At 41.4% G+C, this 16,396-nt stretch overlaps 2 protein-coding genes across 2 annotated transcripts; both read right to left on the bottom strand.

Annotated features, from left to right (window-relative positions):
• Nucleotides 1–959: 959 nt before the first annotated feature.
• LOC127367886 (adenylate cyclase type 3-like) lies at nucleotides 960–11,766 on the bottom strand. Its single transcript, XM_051408110.1, has 20 exons — nucleotides 10,438–11,766; nucleotides 8,981–9,130; nucleotides 7,809–7,948; nucleotides 7,567–7,678; nucleotides 7,246–7,373; nucleotides 6,748–6,906; nucleotides 6,509–6,668; nucleotides 6,008–6,115; nucleotides 5,752–5,828; nucleotides 5,420–5,581; nucleotides 5,174–5,261; nucleotides 4,865–4,981; nucleotides 3,812–4,083; nucleotides 3,215–3,296; nucleotides 2,841–2,999; nucleotides 2,370–2,516; nucleotides 2,138–2,254; nucleotides 1,914–2,040; nucleotides 1,707–1,831; nucleotides 960–1,587 (listed from the first exon to the last, which is right to left on the bottom strand). The coding sequence occupies exons 1-20, from the start codon at nucleotides 11,116–11,118 to the stop codon at nucleotides 1,405–1,407; spliced, it is 3,294 nt and encodes a 1,097-aa protein (XP_051264070.1). The 5' UTR covers nucleotides 11,119–11,766; the 3' UTR covers nucleotides 960–1,404.
• Nucleotides 11,767–11,980: 214 nt separating this feature from the next.
• Nucleotides 11,981–16,089, bottom strand: LOC127367894 (uncharacterized). Its single transcript, XM_051408132.1, has 2 exons — nucleotides 16,008–16,089; nucleotides 11,981–13,523 (listed from the first exon to the last, which is right to left on the bottom strand). The coding sequence occupies exons 1-2, from the start codon at nucleotides 16,024–16,026 to the stop codon at nucleotides 12,133–12,135; spliced, it is 1,410 nt and encodes a 469-aa protein (XP_051264092.1). The 5' UTR covers nucleotides 16,027–16,089; the 3' UTR covers nucleotides 11,981–12,132.
• Between the last annotated feature and the right edge of the window lie 307 nt (nucleotides 16,090–16,396).

Below are 16,396 nucleotides of genomic sequence, written 5' to 3'. Positions count from 1 at the left end.
CCACCCATGGACAGTATCTATATATTCATTCCAGTCACTTAAAAAAACGGCATCATCATCATCAATATTGTTCAATAATTTTATATGATGATGTTCATTCAATTATTTATTAATATAGAAAGAAACACTCTATAAGAATAACTATAGGGTGTAACAGATAACATTATAGATGACGTATCCTAATTAGGTCATTCATTCTAGCTTTTTACAATTACAGTCAGGTTTCAACTGGTTGGATTTTTTTTATAGTGGGACCATACTCTTGTATACATTTAGATCACACACGTTGCCTGTAACTGATCAATCCAAGATATTTTCCAACTTAACGTTACAGGAAAACGAACTGACAATGCTCATCAAGGTAGTAATCAATGAACGAACATATAAACAAGTGGCCAGAAAAAAACATCCATTGTATTTATAATTAGGTCACTGATCAGTTTTTCGTAACTACCAATCACTAGCACTGTTAAGCTGCCTTTGTTTTTGTTCATACTTTTTAGAATGGTAACACAGTAACATTAGCATCCTTACACGCTAACATTTAGCATGTAACATTTGGCATAGAATATTGGGTGTGACCCTTTTTCAACATTTGCATCAAAATCATGTAAACAATAGATAGGCTTTTATCTTTCTTATTCTCTTTAAATAAAATTAAAGCCCCTACACAGCCGTGCTCCACTCCCATGCATATTTTTACCATTTCTTTCTGATTAGGTCAACCGACCATGGTGCACCGAGCATAAGTCTGTCAGAACAACTGATCACACCGTGTGTGGGTGTGCAGGGCCTTTAAACCAACTATTTGGTCATTTATTTAATCAAACAAACCAGACCCCTCCCCATAAAAGCTGGATGTGCATGTTGTGCAGATGACTTGTGTAGAATCCAGCTCAAGCACTGCTCTCTGACCAACCAACACTGCATCTCAAGATCCACAAAATAATCTTAAAAACTTGCAAAGTGCAAACATGTTTTATTAGCACAGTATAAATACAGTGTGATTAAGCTACATTATTTTACAAAACCTGAGCTCAAGGTAAAACAAAGAAAAGTAATGTATATGTCTGTTTTATATGTCTGTTCCAAGCTTATAAGTCTCATAGCACTCTATGAATCAAGTGCAAAGTGATAAAATCTTTAACCCAGGAGCTCTGTGACTGTATTACTGAATTATGTACAACTATACAGAATCAGTTTTTGATATTACATTCATTTGTGGGTGAAATGGTATTTCATAGATGTAGGCCTAATGCTTATTATAGTACTATTGTGTTGTGTTGGTCTACTTCCATATACATTACATTGCTACAGAATGTATGAAAAAAGAACTAGGTAATTAAACTGTGTATATGAGAGAAACTGGCCTTGTGTTAATGGCATTTCACCATGTGAAAATAGTCAAGAAAGGTCCCCAACTTGATGCGGAAGGGCAGTGGTCACTGGACCACCATTGCTACTGGGGTTATCTTTTCCTTTCATGAAGAAGGTTAGCAGCTCCCCTTTCCCTTTGACAAATATTGGCCCTCTCCGGATAAAGCGGAAGCCATACTCCTTCAGGATGTCATAGCAGTCCTCCACCACCTGAGGGCAGAGCAGGAGATTCACAAAATCAGAAGTTGAAAATAAACATGACATTAAAAAAAAGGCCATAACAGGAGACATTCAAACTTGCTGTATGTGTGCTTTTGTGTTTGCACTACCTGGATGTTTCCCATCACTCCGGTGGACTCCATTCTGCTGGCTACGTTGACTGTGTTGCCCCAGATATCATAATGAGGTTTACGAGCTCCAATGACTCCCGCCAAAACCCCCCCTTTATTCAGACCTGATAGGGAATCAACATGGAAACATGAGCATACACACGCTTGCAAATGTCCACACAGACGGGCTTACACACATACACTAACCGATTCGGAGCATGAAGTTGTTGAAGGACTGTTTGTTGAGGTTGTTGAGGGTTACTTTCATAGCCAAGGCAAAGTCTGCCAGGGCAGATAGGTGCTGCCAGCGCTTAGTCAGTGACTGGTCCTCTGGCTGCGGAATGCACAACCACAACCAGTTTAGAGAAAATGGATAACAGATATACATGTAACGAGGTAAACAGTAACATATAGGCTTTTAAAGTATCAACCTTGCGGTTGCTGTATTCGTTCGTGTTGCTCTCTGGAGTGAGTCCTGAGGCGGCCATGTAGGTGCTTCCGATTGTCTTGATCTTGGTGATGCAGCGGAACTCATCCCAGTCTAGTAACTGGCAGAGAAAGTGGACATTAGTTAGTCAAGGGGAGTCCTAGGCATTTAAAATGTCTGTTCACACACTGATGTCACATACACACATACACATACAACAAACTGTTGGGACTCACGCTGTCAAAGTCTGAGATTATCTCATTGAGAATCCTGAGACACTCAAGGCCTCCGTTGTTGATGCTCTCTTCAGTGTAGAAATCAGAAAAGTTGGGGATGGAAGCAAACATCACACCTATTTCATTGTAAGACTGGCTGTACAGCTCCTATAAATGACAAGCGGCATGATGTTAGTTTGCTTGGATTTTGTATTTCTATGTTTTTCTTTGACACAAAACAATTGTTATCACTGATTATTAGAATTCACCAGAGAAAAGCTCTAATATGTAATAATTTAATCAACCACAGGATGGCGCTGATACACAATAAACTGCATTGCGATGAGCATTACATACAGTGCCTTCATTACTTCAATGAGGCAGGTCACAAAGGTATATTAAGTAGCTTAATTGTGTTGTTTGACATTCCTCCTCCTCATTCCTGACATCCATCGCTCATGATACTGTAACATGGCCCAGGATCATATATACCTCATCTCTCTTCTTAGTGCCCAGGAAGTGTTTGGCCACATGCTCCGGCAGCATGTTGGTGACCAGTGCTTCGTTCCAGCGCCTCATCTCAAACACCCTCTCCTTCTGGTCGTGCACACCGATCTTCCACAGGAACAGCTTCCTGGACTGACGCTCCAGCTACACACACCACAGTAGGAATGACAGTTAAGATGAAGTAAGTAGGTTATTTTGAGGAAAAAACACCATAGGAGAAATAGTGATAATTGCTTTGCCCAAGCACAGGATGCTTTCTTCTGTAGGCGCTGACTTTCATGTGATTTTTTCATGCGGCAGACAGGTTGGTGGTCAGCAAAGTGTGATACAGTGTGGGTATACAAGAGAAAGTGACTCACATGGCGGGCAAAGAAGTAGAAGCCAATCATCATGACAATGATCATCATGGTCATGAGGTACTTTGATGGCACTATGGATGTTCTGGAAAAACAAAGACAATGGCAGAACAATGATAATACTTCCATCACTTTGTATGAACTCACAATTGTATTTGTAAACCACTATAGATAGATAGATAGATAGATAGATAGATAGATAGATAGATAGATAGATAGATAGATAGATAGACTTTATTAATCCCCGAAGGGAAATTGGGTCGTCATAGCAGCCAGGTATATTTACAAACAATAAAATACAATAGAATAAAATAAAACAATAGAATAAAATACAACAATAGAAAAGATAAAAAAAGATAAATAGGTAGGTAAGGTGCAAAGAGTTGTAGTTGCAAGATGGTGGTAATAGTACTGATGATATGATGGTAATAATAATAATAATAATAATAATATGTATATATAATATGATGACTGAAAAGATATACATGTGTACATGTAAGATAGCAGAATCCTATCACAATTTATTTATGTATTTTCAATAAGGCTGCATACAAATCCATTATTCAGACTGTTCATTGATCTGTTTTACCCATTCCTCACCTGTATGAGGCAAACTGTATAAAATCATACAGGTCATATATGTCCCGCCAGCTGTAGATATTAACTGCTCCAGTTGCTGTGACGACCAGCACCATGAGGCCCAGTTTAATCAGGTGGCTGACCTGTACCAACATGGCGGTGGCAATGAGTGACATCACAGCCATGTAGCTGTAGTGCTTTGGATTCTCTGCACAGCCTCGGTCACCAAGTGACTCCAGCATGGGGCCCGAGGTGCTGTTGAAGACTCGAAAGGACGGTGGGACACAGCTCAGCTGCAACATCAGAGATGAACTGCATTAGTACATTTAATAAACAATCAATAATTTCATATGTAGCAGAGTATTCATGGTTAGGACATGATTAGAGACTTAACATGGAGTTCAAATCATTGACATTCAATAATTAATTCATTCAACAAATACATGTATTAATTTCATGAAATGAATGTACATGAAACACATTTAGAACCTAATTTCTGCTGCACTTAAAGTGGTACATGTACATTAGGTGCATACAGTTGTGTCATATTGGTTATTGTTCAGCTACATTAAATATACTATAAAAATAGAAATTAAATATATAAATAAAACATATTCACTTCTTTTTTTTCCAGTGTGACTGTCACCTCCACATGACAGCTAAGACAGAAAAAAATGAATGTTCACTTTAGCGTCCTCTATTCCTGTCAGAACTTGAAGTCAGCAGTGTGTGTAACAGGCTGCTCCTGTGGGTCCGTGACAAATGAGCCAGCAGGCAGCAAGACAGACAACTAATGGACCCCACAGGGAACATGTAGTCAGACACATAAAAGGCTGTTTGATGAGGACAAAGTGGAAACACACAAGTGGAAAGGTGCACACATACACAGGTTGGCAACGTTTGATTACCTTGATTTTTCAGGTATCTAATTCACTGGATTAGCATCAAGTTATTTGATAAATAAATGGTTTCTGGACTGAATTCCCAGAGGAGCTTCTATATCACAATGTATTTTGCTCTTGTGTTATTTAAATCCTGTATACTGTCTAATACATTAGTGTCTTGCAGTCGTACCATGTCAGCAATCACAGCCATGGTAAGAACAAATATGGCCGCCATGGCCCATGTGTTTCTGGCCCACCGTGTGCGATCGATCCACATTGAGAAAGACACCAACCTCTTGGAGAACATCTGTAAGAAAGAAAACATCAATGTCACTATATACTAATATTCCATCAGTCTCATGTCACTAATTTAATCAGAAGTGGTTTAAAATGTTGTTGTTAAAGATCTTGAGCCAAAAAGTTAGCAAAGCACTGATTGGTCAATACATTTCTGTTTCCCATCACCACAACCATGGATACTAATTTTGTTTTTTCTCACCCTGGGGAAGATGGCAGCCAGGGAGCACACTGTGAGGATAAGCAACAATACCTCTCCTATTGCGAGAGTCACATAGTTCACAGCCAACCTAGAACAAGAACACAGTATCAGTCATTTTTTTGTTTACGTTTTTTATGGCACAATTGGTTCGTATATGAATTCACAGAATGTCCACGGAGCATTTTAAAGCCTGGTAGCATTTGGTTTTCATATCACCTGTTCATTAAATGCTTTTTATTAACTCACAGTGGGTCTATGAACACCTCCATTGCTGTAATGAAGAAGAGCACTATGATGCAGCAGCAAAAGGCTGCTCCGCTTCGTTTTTCCTTTTCTGAGGAGTAGTGCTCCTCCAACTTCCCGTCCACAAAACGCAATGAGACAGGGTTGATCTGATTATCCTTCATTCTATGAGGAAGATGGAGAGATATGGCAAAAGGAATAAAGGGGGGCAATGCAATCACTTTTATCCAGTTTTTGGTTATCTCAGCTACAGTCTTATTTGCAAAATCTGACTTAAACTTTCATGTGATCCCTCTAACTCTAACTTCTCTTTTTCATTTGTCTCATTTTCTTACATTTGCTGAGATTCTCTGTCCAGCAGTTCCTGCTGCAGTCGTCTGTTGACCACTTGTTCCTCAACCGCCTTACTCCTCTAAAGGTTGTCAGCAAGAGAGATCGGACAGGTAAGATTATCAATTACACTTTTTTTAAGAATGTCCATTAAAGAATCATTTAATGGTACTGGGGATGTGTATTTCCAATGCATGGGTATCAATATGATATTTACTTACTTAAGTCAATGAATAAATACATTTAATAAACATAAGTCACCTCCTGTTTAGACTCTCTGGGCGTGGATTGGGGCGAGGCTGTGTTCCCATTAGTTGCTGTAGTGTTAATCAACTGGTTTGAGTTTCTGTTGGACAATGTGCCTGGTTTCTGAAGAAGGATAAACAGGAAAAAACATATGTTAATGCTGTTAATGTGCAGAGTTTGACACTACAAGGATGTTTTCACATTCATCTGCTGATAGTAGGAAGTTTCTCTGCTCATTGAAAATCAGATTTTAAGGGGCAGGGCCTACTAGCATGATTTATGACATCACAAGTTTGGAAGTCAACCCTGGTTCAGTATGCAATTAAGTGTGATGTAAAAACCTGAAGCAACCAGTGCACATACACTGAGAATATACTTTACAGTTAAGTAGGAGATTCATATTCATAGATTCTGGATCCTTTTAATGGGGTAGAAGGAGTACATCTATTTAAGGCTTTAAAAATATACTTTTTTGCAGAGTAAATCATATCAGGCCCACATTATTGTTCCACTCACATTTCCGCTGAGCCCATCTGCCCCCTGTTTAGACACTAGAACCAAGTAAGTGTCGATGCCTTTCTCCAGCAGGTACTCGCACCTATCTCCACCTTCCCCCGGCTCCAGTTCAAATTCTCCATGCAGACAGTCCTTGGTGGTCTGGGAAATATGCACCCTCCTGTGTAGTACACACACATTTTAACAAAAAATTGCACAGCAGAAGTATTGATAAAGTAAATAAAGTATTGCTCACTTACCCAGGAATACCTCCAGACTCCATCTTATTGGCTACAGTGACATCTGTGGACCAAACATCAAACTGCCACCTCTTCTGGCCGAGCACTCCTCCCAGAACGGTGCCTGTGTGAACACCCACACGCATGTCCACTCCGGTTTTAGTTTTCTCTCGTACGTACCTGGAGCAAGAGGGAAAGCAGAGGATGTCTGCTCTGATTCTGTGATTCTTGTGATTAGCCTGCATTGTCCTTCCTACAATTTCAAGACTGGGCCCACCGTCCTCCTCTACTGTCTTGCTACTTCCTTTCATTTATACTTTTTTCTTGTGTAAAATTATATCTTATATACATATCTTTTTTTTGTGCTTCCTTGTTGTCTTATACACAAGTATATACAAATAAACTGATACCATCTCTACATTGTCACTGGCCTTTGATTTGTCTCTGTGCTTTTCTTTGGGTATATAAGTTATTTTCATGTCTTTCGTATAAAAATGTGAATTTAAAATCACTACTTACGAGATGGCTTCTACCATTGCTAGACCCATCATTATGGAGCAGGCGGCATGGTCCTCTCTGAAGTCAGGAAGACCACAGATGCAATAGTAACAGTCACCGAGGATCTTAATCCTTAATTGGTGATGATCCTGCAAGATGATGCCACAGCAGGAGAAGTTGTGCATATTTAAATAAAGTGTAGCCAATTTATGATAAAAAAAACATGGAAAATTACTTATAAGCTATATCAAACATTAGCAGTGTTCCTACCAACAATATATTATACTGTACATTGTTTGAGCCACTTCATAGAAGAAGAGACATACAAGAACAGACACTCACGTCTGCCAGTTTATCGAAGCGGGCAAACAGTTCATTAAGCAGCTTTACGAGCTCCTGGGCACTACAGGCTGAGGAGAGCTGGGTGAAGCCCACTATGTCAGCAAACAGGATACTGGAACACAAGTGCAGAGGTTGCAATGTAGCATTTAACAATCTGTAAAAACCTTCATCAACAACAATGATCATCATGACGGGTGGAGCTTTGAAATCTCGCCCCAAAAAGCTGATTTTGTGATCCTGACCTGACGTTTTCATGGCGGTACATGTACATGGTGTTGAACTGCTGCTGCTGCTGGACCTCTTGCTGATTGGCCTGGTTCTTCATGCCCTGCAGCATCTCATCAGCGATATGTTTGGGAAGGATGGACAGTAATAGTTCCTCCTACATGGAGACACAAAGTGAGTTTTGTCACGTTCAGTAATGACAAAATAATGAGTTATCCATTATGTAAACGTGTGTGTGTGCATAGCATGACCGAGGCAGTAAACAGATCCTAGCAGCCCTCAAGAGATGCTGTCAATGGGTCAGATGTGTTGTGGTTGGCTGGTTTTACTTGTCTTCTCGCAACCCTTTGGGAATTCTACATACCCTTTTTGTTTTTTTATCTGTTTCTGTTTCTCCATCTCCATCTTCATATCAACACTACCCACCATCTTTTCCACCCCTCTTTAAGCTCACAGGTCTGCTGTCTTTTCCCCCTACAAATTGCCACAGTCAGAATCGTGGAAAGGACATGACTGGAGACAGTTTAGGTTACATTATCTTTTACTTCAATAAAGTTATGGATTAGCATCAACCTTCAAATACCAGCACCCTCGTGACATGAGAAGAAATACATAATAGCATAAAATGGCTTTGAGGCAACATATCATTGCCGGTTTATGTGTTTATGTGTCACTCCTTCACTCTTTGGACAGACAAATGATATAGTCTCCCTCTCTGGTAAGTTAGGACAATTAACTTAGAAGCAAAATGGACCAGGAACAACATTCACATTATAGACAATAGAATACTAAAGGAGATAAAGTGGTAAAAAGGAATAAGGATATAAGCAATAAAGGTCTTAATTAAAAGCAATAAAAATAGTTAAAACTTCATATCCTTTCACAGCTTTGGTAATGGCTCTGTTGGTTGTTGCCTAGCTTAATCTGACTGTATGTATGGTGCCAGGTCCCTGACGGTGGCTCCACTGGTGTAAACAACAAGTCTCTCTAATCAACCTATTAGCCTTGAGTTGTGCAAAACACGCCATAATTAGGCAGTACAGGGTGTTCTACCTCACAGGTGTATGTGTGTGTTTGTGCATATGTGTATGTATGTGTTTGCCCCAAATAATAAAATATATTATCTCATTAAGAAAAGGTTACCTGTGACTATTTGTATGCGTGTTTGTGTGTTGGGTGCTCAGCTTGCCTGCTGGGTGCTCTGCTCCTCCAGTGTGAGTTTGACCTCTAGAGATTGACGAGCCTCCAAAAAAGCTGTCCTGTACTTCCTGTCCGCCATGTAGTACGACATCACCCCCACAGCGGCCGCGCACAGGTACAGCATCACATTGGCTAAGAGCTGAAGAGAGCGAGAGAGGTTGTGTGTTTGTAACCATCATCTGTAATTCTCAGTTCATGCACAGGGATCAGTCAACATGTGGAGCCATGTCGTTAATCCTTGAAAGTCTCAGATTTTGCATACAAATGTTTGTATTTTTTTATTTGGGCATTGTAGGTTCTAGATTAACCAATTCAGAGGCTGTATGTGGTATTTCTTGCCTGGCATTTTACAGAGGAAAAAATCTATTCTGATAGGCTGCCTTTCAAAATAAAAGGTATTCTCTCAAAATTCTCTGTTATAATTATCAGTAATTGGGGCAGCTGTTGCTCAGGTGGTAGATTGGGTTGTCTAGTAATCGGAGGGTCACTTGTTTCCTGGCTCCCTCAGTCCAGTTGAAGTGTCCTTGGGTAATATACTGAACCCCAAATTGCTCCACATGGATGTGCCATTGGTGTGTTAGTCTGTGTGTCAAGAGCTTACTATCATCATGAGTGCTTTGGATAAGAACTGCTGTGTTGCTCCTGATGAGCAGCTGGCACCTTGCATGGTAGCCTCTGTGATCACTGTGTGTGAATGGGTGAATGTGACAAGTGATGAAAAGCTGAGTTGTCAGTATACCAAAAAAATGCTGTATGAATACAAGTACAATTATCATATACCATCAAGGCTATAAATCATAGAAAGAATGGAAAAGTTAAACAAATAAACACAAAATAAGTTACAGATTTGGCTTGTGTAAGTAACACCAAAATTGCTCTATGAAAAGGTTCTATTTTCTGTCTCCATTTCTCATTTTACTCTCATTTTGACTTGACACAAAATGCATTATGTGGCAAGTACAAAGTAATTTATTTGCCACTGAATTTATTTTGTGCCACAAAATTAAGACAGTTCATTTGGAATAATTATAGTGTACCGCCCAAATTCATTTAGAATAATTATGAAAACGTTCAGCCTTATTGTATCATAGTGATGCTATGAGAGCACCTTTAATGTTGTGTCCCTATAACCACCAGTCAATCAGTGTGACACAATTGTGCACAAAACACATTGTGAAAGAACTGTGTTAATACATTTTTTTGTGCCTTTAAAATCTGACACAAGGCCAACACATTTCCCACTGGGTAGTTATATCATTCCCGAAAACCGTCGTTCCCAGCAGCTTTGGTTTGTGACCACTGCTCTAAAATAAAGTGTGGACACCCTACACGACCCAACTCCATCCATCGCTCTCCACCTGCCACCTGTAACACCCCGGGGCTTCTTTTACCGTCTAAGTTGCAGGGGGCTCTGTCATGCATCACTTTACTGAGGGCCATATTTACCTGCCTCACCAGCATGGGCCCCTGCAGGTTATCCTCAAACCTTTGCGCCACAGTCACCCCCAGTACAAGGGTGTGTATCCCACAGGAGAGGGCCGTGAGCAGGAGCAGCGGCACCAGGTTCAGTGGAAGTGTCAGAAAGCTGGAGAAACTGAAGAAGGCCTGCCAGCCCACGGAGTCGCTGGCTTGCGGGAAGCGCTCGTAGTTCAAACAGATGTAAGTTAAAACGTGAACGGCGACCATTAACCACAGCACGTACGGTACTGCTCCGCGTGAGACTGGCGACGCCGGGAGCTTCTGCAGCCAGCACAGCACGCAGAGCGCAACGTCCGCAGCCAGCCCCACAGCTGCGACCACCACCATCGCCAGCTTGTCCTCGGTGTACACCACCGCACACATGATGATGATGAAGCTGTTGAAAAGAGCAGCAAACATCGCCAACACGAGCAGGTTATCTTGTCTCTGTCTGCGAAAGTAGTTCTGGTAAAGCTTCTCCAGCGAATTGGGCGTAAAGGTGAGGCGCACGGCGCGCGGCAGGAAGCGGCGGCTGCTCGACTCGAGCACGGTGACTTCCCGAGTCCGAGCCGCTCCATTGCTGGAGTCACTGGGAACCTGCACCGAGTACTCCACTGAGTACTCTGCAGACTGCTCCGTGTCTGTCGTGTGGACCCGGTTCAGAGACATGTTATTTTACTGTAGGTTAATCCTCTCGGCTCATGGAGTAATACTGTCGTGCAACATTATTCCTGAAGTGCACAGAATGCCAGAATCCACGGTGAACTTGTGATGCGCTCCATCTCTGTGCTACTTTTGGAGACAATTGTCAAACTTTCAACTTTGTGCAAAAATCCATCCATCTCAATCAAAACAAAAAAACATGTCAAAGTGCAGAGAATAATTCCCCTCTCAAGTTTCAATGACTCCTCTACAGACTATATCCACAGTGAAACCTCGCTTACTTTTGGAAATGATTACCACGTTTCTTCATTTTACGGTGCCATTAAATTCCTCTAAAGGTATATTAGATTCTCAGAGCTTCTCACAGTCTTGGAGCCGGCTGTTTCTGTGGAACTTCTTGCAACCTCTTCTTCCTTGCTGCTGAAGTCCTGCGTACTGCCATGATAGACCGACACAGCCCTGAGCAACAGGTGGATATCCATTTGCATGCAACATAGAATCTTCTCAGAGACGGCAACGTGAGTACGTATAGGCAGACAGACCAAACATTCTGATGTATAAATCCATATTTCTCTATCATGCACAGCAGACTCTATCCTAAGATGCTCTTCAGTCTTCTGATATTATTCTTTTGCTTTTCTCTCCTCCCACCCCCACCCCCTGCTCTTCTCCTGTTTCTAAACAGCAAGTCATCTGTTACTGTTGCTAAGATGAAACCAAAGTAACTGCCAGCTTGCAGTCATGTCTTGGGAAATGTGGCACTGATGGTGTGAAGAGGTGAGGTAAAGAGATCATTAAAGCTGACTGTTTATTTGATCCTCCAGTAGCACTTTACAGCTGTCAGTCGAATAAATACACAAACACAGGCTTTGTTAAAATGTGTCATTCATTTTATTCAACACTGGAAGCCACAATAAAACATGTTTATGACACAACTGTCATTTTTGATCATTGGCATTATCCATGTCGACTTGCACACATGTCCCTTCAATGTCGGTGACCCCTAACCTCAGGAGTCAATCAGTCTCTGTGTGCGCTTGTTGTTGGTGGTGATTTTCCTATCATGCCGCTAAGAGTACTTCCCAAAGCCAACGCTATAGTCACCAGAACTCCCACAGTCCCCAGTCTCCCCAGAGCTGCGGTACCCAACGCTGCAGCCCCAAGTGCCCCGGCTCCAATAGGTGCTGCTGCTGCGGTGACCGTCTCCATGCCGATTCCTATAATTAGCTGTGGCCCCGTGAGAAGGCCCCTTTGTAGATTCACTTGAGTGTGGAATGGGCTCTTTGGTGCACCCAGAACAAATGCCCCTACTGCAACAAGGGTGATTGTCAGAAGTTCTGATGTTGTTAGCAGAGTTGTTTTCAGCATCACACCTCGCATTGCCAGAATTGCACCACCAGCAACTGACCCTAAAATGGTAAAAGTTGAATTTCGCGTTCCGAATGCCTGTTTTGCTGCAACACTTGCAGCTCCGAGTGACACTCCTGCAGCTGTAGCGGCTCCTAATGTTCCCCCCATGCTGCTTCGGGCCCCAAGAGAAGAGCTCAATTGCAGAATGGCTCTCAGGGCGACTGATGATATTATAGCAGCTCCCACAGCAACCTTTCCAGCAGCCTCTGGCCCCAGCCCGACCGTGGCCACTGTTCCCAGGCCAGCTCCTAGCAGCCCTGCAGACAGAAATGCTACCCAGAGGACCGACTGCAGCATCAAAACCACCTCTGCTTCAGACCCTTCTCCTGCTTCACGTGCCCCTAAACCTACTGAAAATCCCATTATCCCCACAAAAACAGAGTAGAAGAATATCCTCTCTAAAAGTTGGCACCTGGTTTTAGATTTTGGTCTTTGTGTTATCCTCTCTTTCAGAGCCCTCCGAAGGGCACAAAGCAGGGAAATGGTCAATCCTAAAATAAAGAGTCCAACTACGGCACCCATTCTCCCATATACGACACTGAGGTAGAGGGTGGTGAAGATGATTAACAGAGCCGTGGTCATGTCGTTAATATTGGAGTATGAGTAGACTGTAAGGACCAGAATGCCCTGGGCTGCAATGTAGATCCACAGTGGAAGGATGCCAACTAATACTCCAGTAGTGACAGCACCCACAACGACAGAGGCTCCTGCCGTGACCTCCACTAACCACGGCAGGCTTACTCCAACTTTGTTCGATAGCTTCATCACCATGGCAGCGAGGAGGAACCCACTTCCCAGGGAAATGAGCACTGAGGTGAACACGAGGCACGCTGTCACGACCCCGACACCGGTGGAACCGGCTCGTCCAGCAGCCAGAGTCGCAGCACTCAGCAGGACACTGTCTTCAGTCAGTGTGGGCTGAACTGCAAATAATGCAGCTTCTCCAAAAGCAAAACCCACTGCTGCACTCTGTAGCATTGTTTTCATTGCACCGGAAACACCTGGAAGGAGGGTAAAGACAACGATTTAAGTACGGGAAAATATTTTCTACTATTCACTACAGGTTAAAATTAGGTAAATGTACTTAAATTCTGCACTTAAAGTGTCACTGACTCCTAATTGGAAATACTGCTCAGACTGAAGATGATGTCTTCAGCGTTTATCTATATTTTCAAAGTATTTTGGGGCATTTTATGTCTTTATTAGTGAGTTTAAAGTAGGGAGGTTTCAGAAAGGGGACGTTGCGGTTCATGGCCTCCGTTTAGATGCCTAAGACCTGTGTTACTTTGTCATGGAGTTTTAAATATGTGGGCTTTTACGCAGACAGGGGAAGTGGAACAAAAAATAGTAGGCCTACTGAATTTGAGGAAGTGTTTTAAAGCTTGATCTGCAGTAATTATTAATTTATTTTTGATGGATTTATTTGATTTATTCCTTTGCGCTTACTATTTAAACTAAATTTGTCACAGTTTTCACTTGAATTTTTTTATTTCTTTATGCCTGCCTTTTGTAACTGCTGATTTAGACAAGTGCTTTATTATTATTATTATTATTATTATTAGTATAATAATATGGTATACTAAAAGTGTATTTCCATTTTGTGCTTCTTCATATTTCTACTCCTTTATATTTCCGATGGAAGTATTGTACTTTATACTCCACATTTATCTGATAGTCACTTTGTACATTTAGATTTTTATCATATGAACAAATGATAAAATATGATGCAACATTAAACTGCTGCTTATTATGTTGACGCATCAAAAATAATCTAATAATATATGTAATAGTTTATAATTCTGAAAGATGTCATTCTGCATTAGTAGTACTTTTGTGCTTCTTTAGTATATTTACATAAAACATCTGTACTTTTATTAGCTACATTTTGAATGCAATGTCATGACTTTAATATTGTGTTATTGCTACTTTTACTTAAGTAAAAGCCGGTCCTGACCTCCCATGGGGCCTAAGCAAAACTCTGCTATGGGGCCCTCTAACCTGACCTGTTAACTATCTGTCATCGCTGCACAGTTACACCTGACATCCCAGTGCTCCCACTACAATCCTCCCTCCTTTAAAACAGTTTGCTCCATCTGTCGGCCTAAGAATTAGAAGATCTATACCGAACAGAATGAGGTACAAACAAATAATATTGATTCAATAGAACATTAAGTGAATATTAACATTAACATTGTAGAAAATATAGCGCGTTGAAAATAATAAAGACTAGAAACTAGTCCAGTCCTTACAGTGTTAAACACTTAGCTTTGTCTATACAATGTAACCACACATCTACAGGCTCTGACAGCAGCTTAAAGGCTGAAAATATCTGCATCATGGCTTGACCGAACACTATTATTTACTGTGTATTCATATTGGATACAGTATGCCCAGCTAATCAACATTTAAATCCAATATTTAATCAATAGTCAATGTCAATCATTTCCTTGCATCTCCTAGTACAGAACTGTAACTCAACCTCCACTGAGAGAGTGGATATTCATTATCTTGTTTTAAAATGATGTGCGTCTGTGAGGGGAGCCATCACACCCCCATATACTGTCTGGACTCGCGAGTTTCATTTCGTGCACGCGCACTTGAACGCAGCACACGCGACGCGGTTATCTTTACCGAGCTGCGGTTTGTGAACACTACTGCCTGTTGGTGTTTATCAAACGTAACAAACAGTCGTATTTCACTCTCACTTTAGTCAGGCACACAGTCACAGAACAGCCCTTGAAGACAGACAGAATAAGAGCTGTGTGTCGGCTGTGAGAGAGACAGACAGGGTGGAGAGAGACGCTGCACATTAAGTTAACGTTACTGTTATTGACTGACAGCAAACATGGAGAGAACACAGGTTTATCTAATACCTGTTCCCACAACTCACTCTTATGGTGTTTTTTTTTTCCTCTTCTTTTTCCTTTGACGGATAGTCCGCTCATCCCCTCATCCACCTTGTAACCACACCTGCTTTGACACGGGGGGGGAGGAGGGGCCCTTACAAACTTGCGGGGCCCTGCGCAGCTTGCGTATTGTTAGTATGGGGGGCCCTGAGTTATAGATCCGAATTCTTTTTCCACCACTTGTCGGCACAGATTGTTGTCCACCTGCTATAAACCGCTCCTGTTACTTTAAGAGCAGAGTGAGAAGCACCTGAACGCATCCTTGCTGAAACTTAAAACCAGGAAGTCTGTCTGAATTCGAAAGAACAACACACATTTCACCAGACCATCACATTACTCTCATTACTCTGTCAGTGCAGTTGATTTTCTACTAAAAGAGTTATTTATGCTCTGTCTGGTTGCTCTGGTTAGATTAAGGTATCGCAGCAGCAGCTCTTAGATCCTGTCCATATGATCCACTCTGAGTCCTCTGTCCGTCGTGTGAAAGCAGCTGCATGGATAACTGATATAGTGTTATAAATCTCAAGTTTAGCTTTTCCTGTGGCCATTTTTTGCTGTGCATTTCTGAGGTTATCTTACCCACGCTTGTTTCTGCCATGGCTCCTGGTTCATCGAGCTCATAAGCTCCACCTTTTCCTAGTTGATGTCACTGGGCAGAACCAACCAAAAAGAAACTGTGTGTGTGCCAGAGCAGCAGTATGACAGCTTATTGACCTGTTCTCTAAGGTTATACACAGGACATATATTAATATAATATTGACTGCTGTCAGTTAGTATAGCCTATTAAATATACTTTTAAATAATTGCACTGATATGCAGCCCATCTACCACCAAAATATGACAGTGTGGACTAAAAACTCATCATCTTTGCTTCACCAATATCATAACCATAATAGAAACTAACATATTGTAATGCATGATCTTTTTTACTTCTGTGATAATTGAATAGCAACTGAATTCAGGTTATA

This window comes from Dicentrarchus labrax, unplaced genomic scaffold (assembly GCF_905237075.1).
Source record: "Dicentrarchus labrax unplaced genomic scaffold, dlabrax2021, whole genome shotgun sequence".
NCBI lineage: Eukaryota > Metazoa > Chordata > Actinopteri > Moronidae > Dicentrarchus > Dicentrarchus labrax.
The sequence above is the reverse complement of the archived record's forward strand: the minus strand, read 5'-3'. Positions and strand labels throughout refer to the sequence as shown.

What these genes read in the sequence shown, in the direction of transcription:
- LOC127367886 (XM_051408110.1), bottom strand. Translation starts at nt 11,118, where the DNA reads ATGTCTCTGAACCGGGTCCACACGACAGACACGGAGCAGTCTGCAGAG. An exon ending in TGGCTGTGATTGCTGACATG is followed by an intron (nt 4,084 to 4,864) that starts GTACGACTGCAA and finishes CTGATGTTGCAG; the next exon opens with CTGAGCTGTGTCCCACCGTC. An exon ending in GAGTGATGGGAAACATCCAG is followed by an intron (nt 1,588 to 1,706) that starts GTAGTGCAAACA and finishes CTCTGCCCTCAG; the next exon opens with GTGGTGGAGGACTGCTATGA.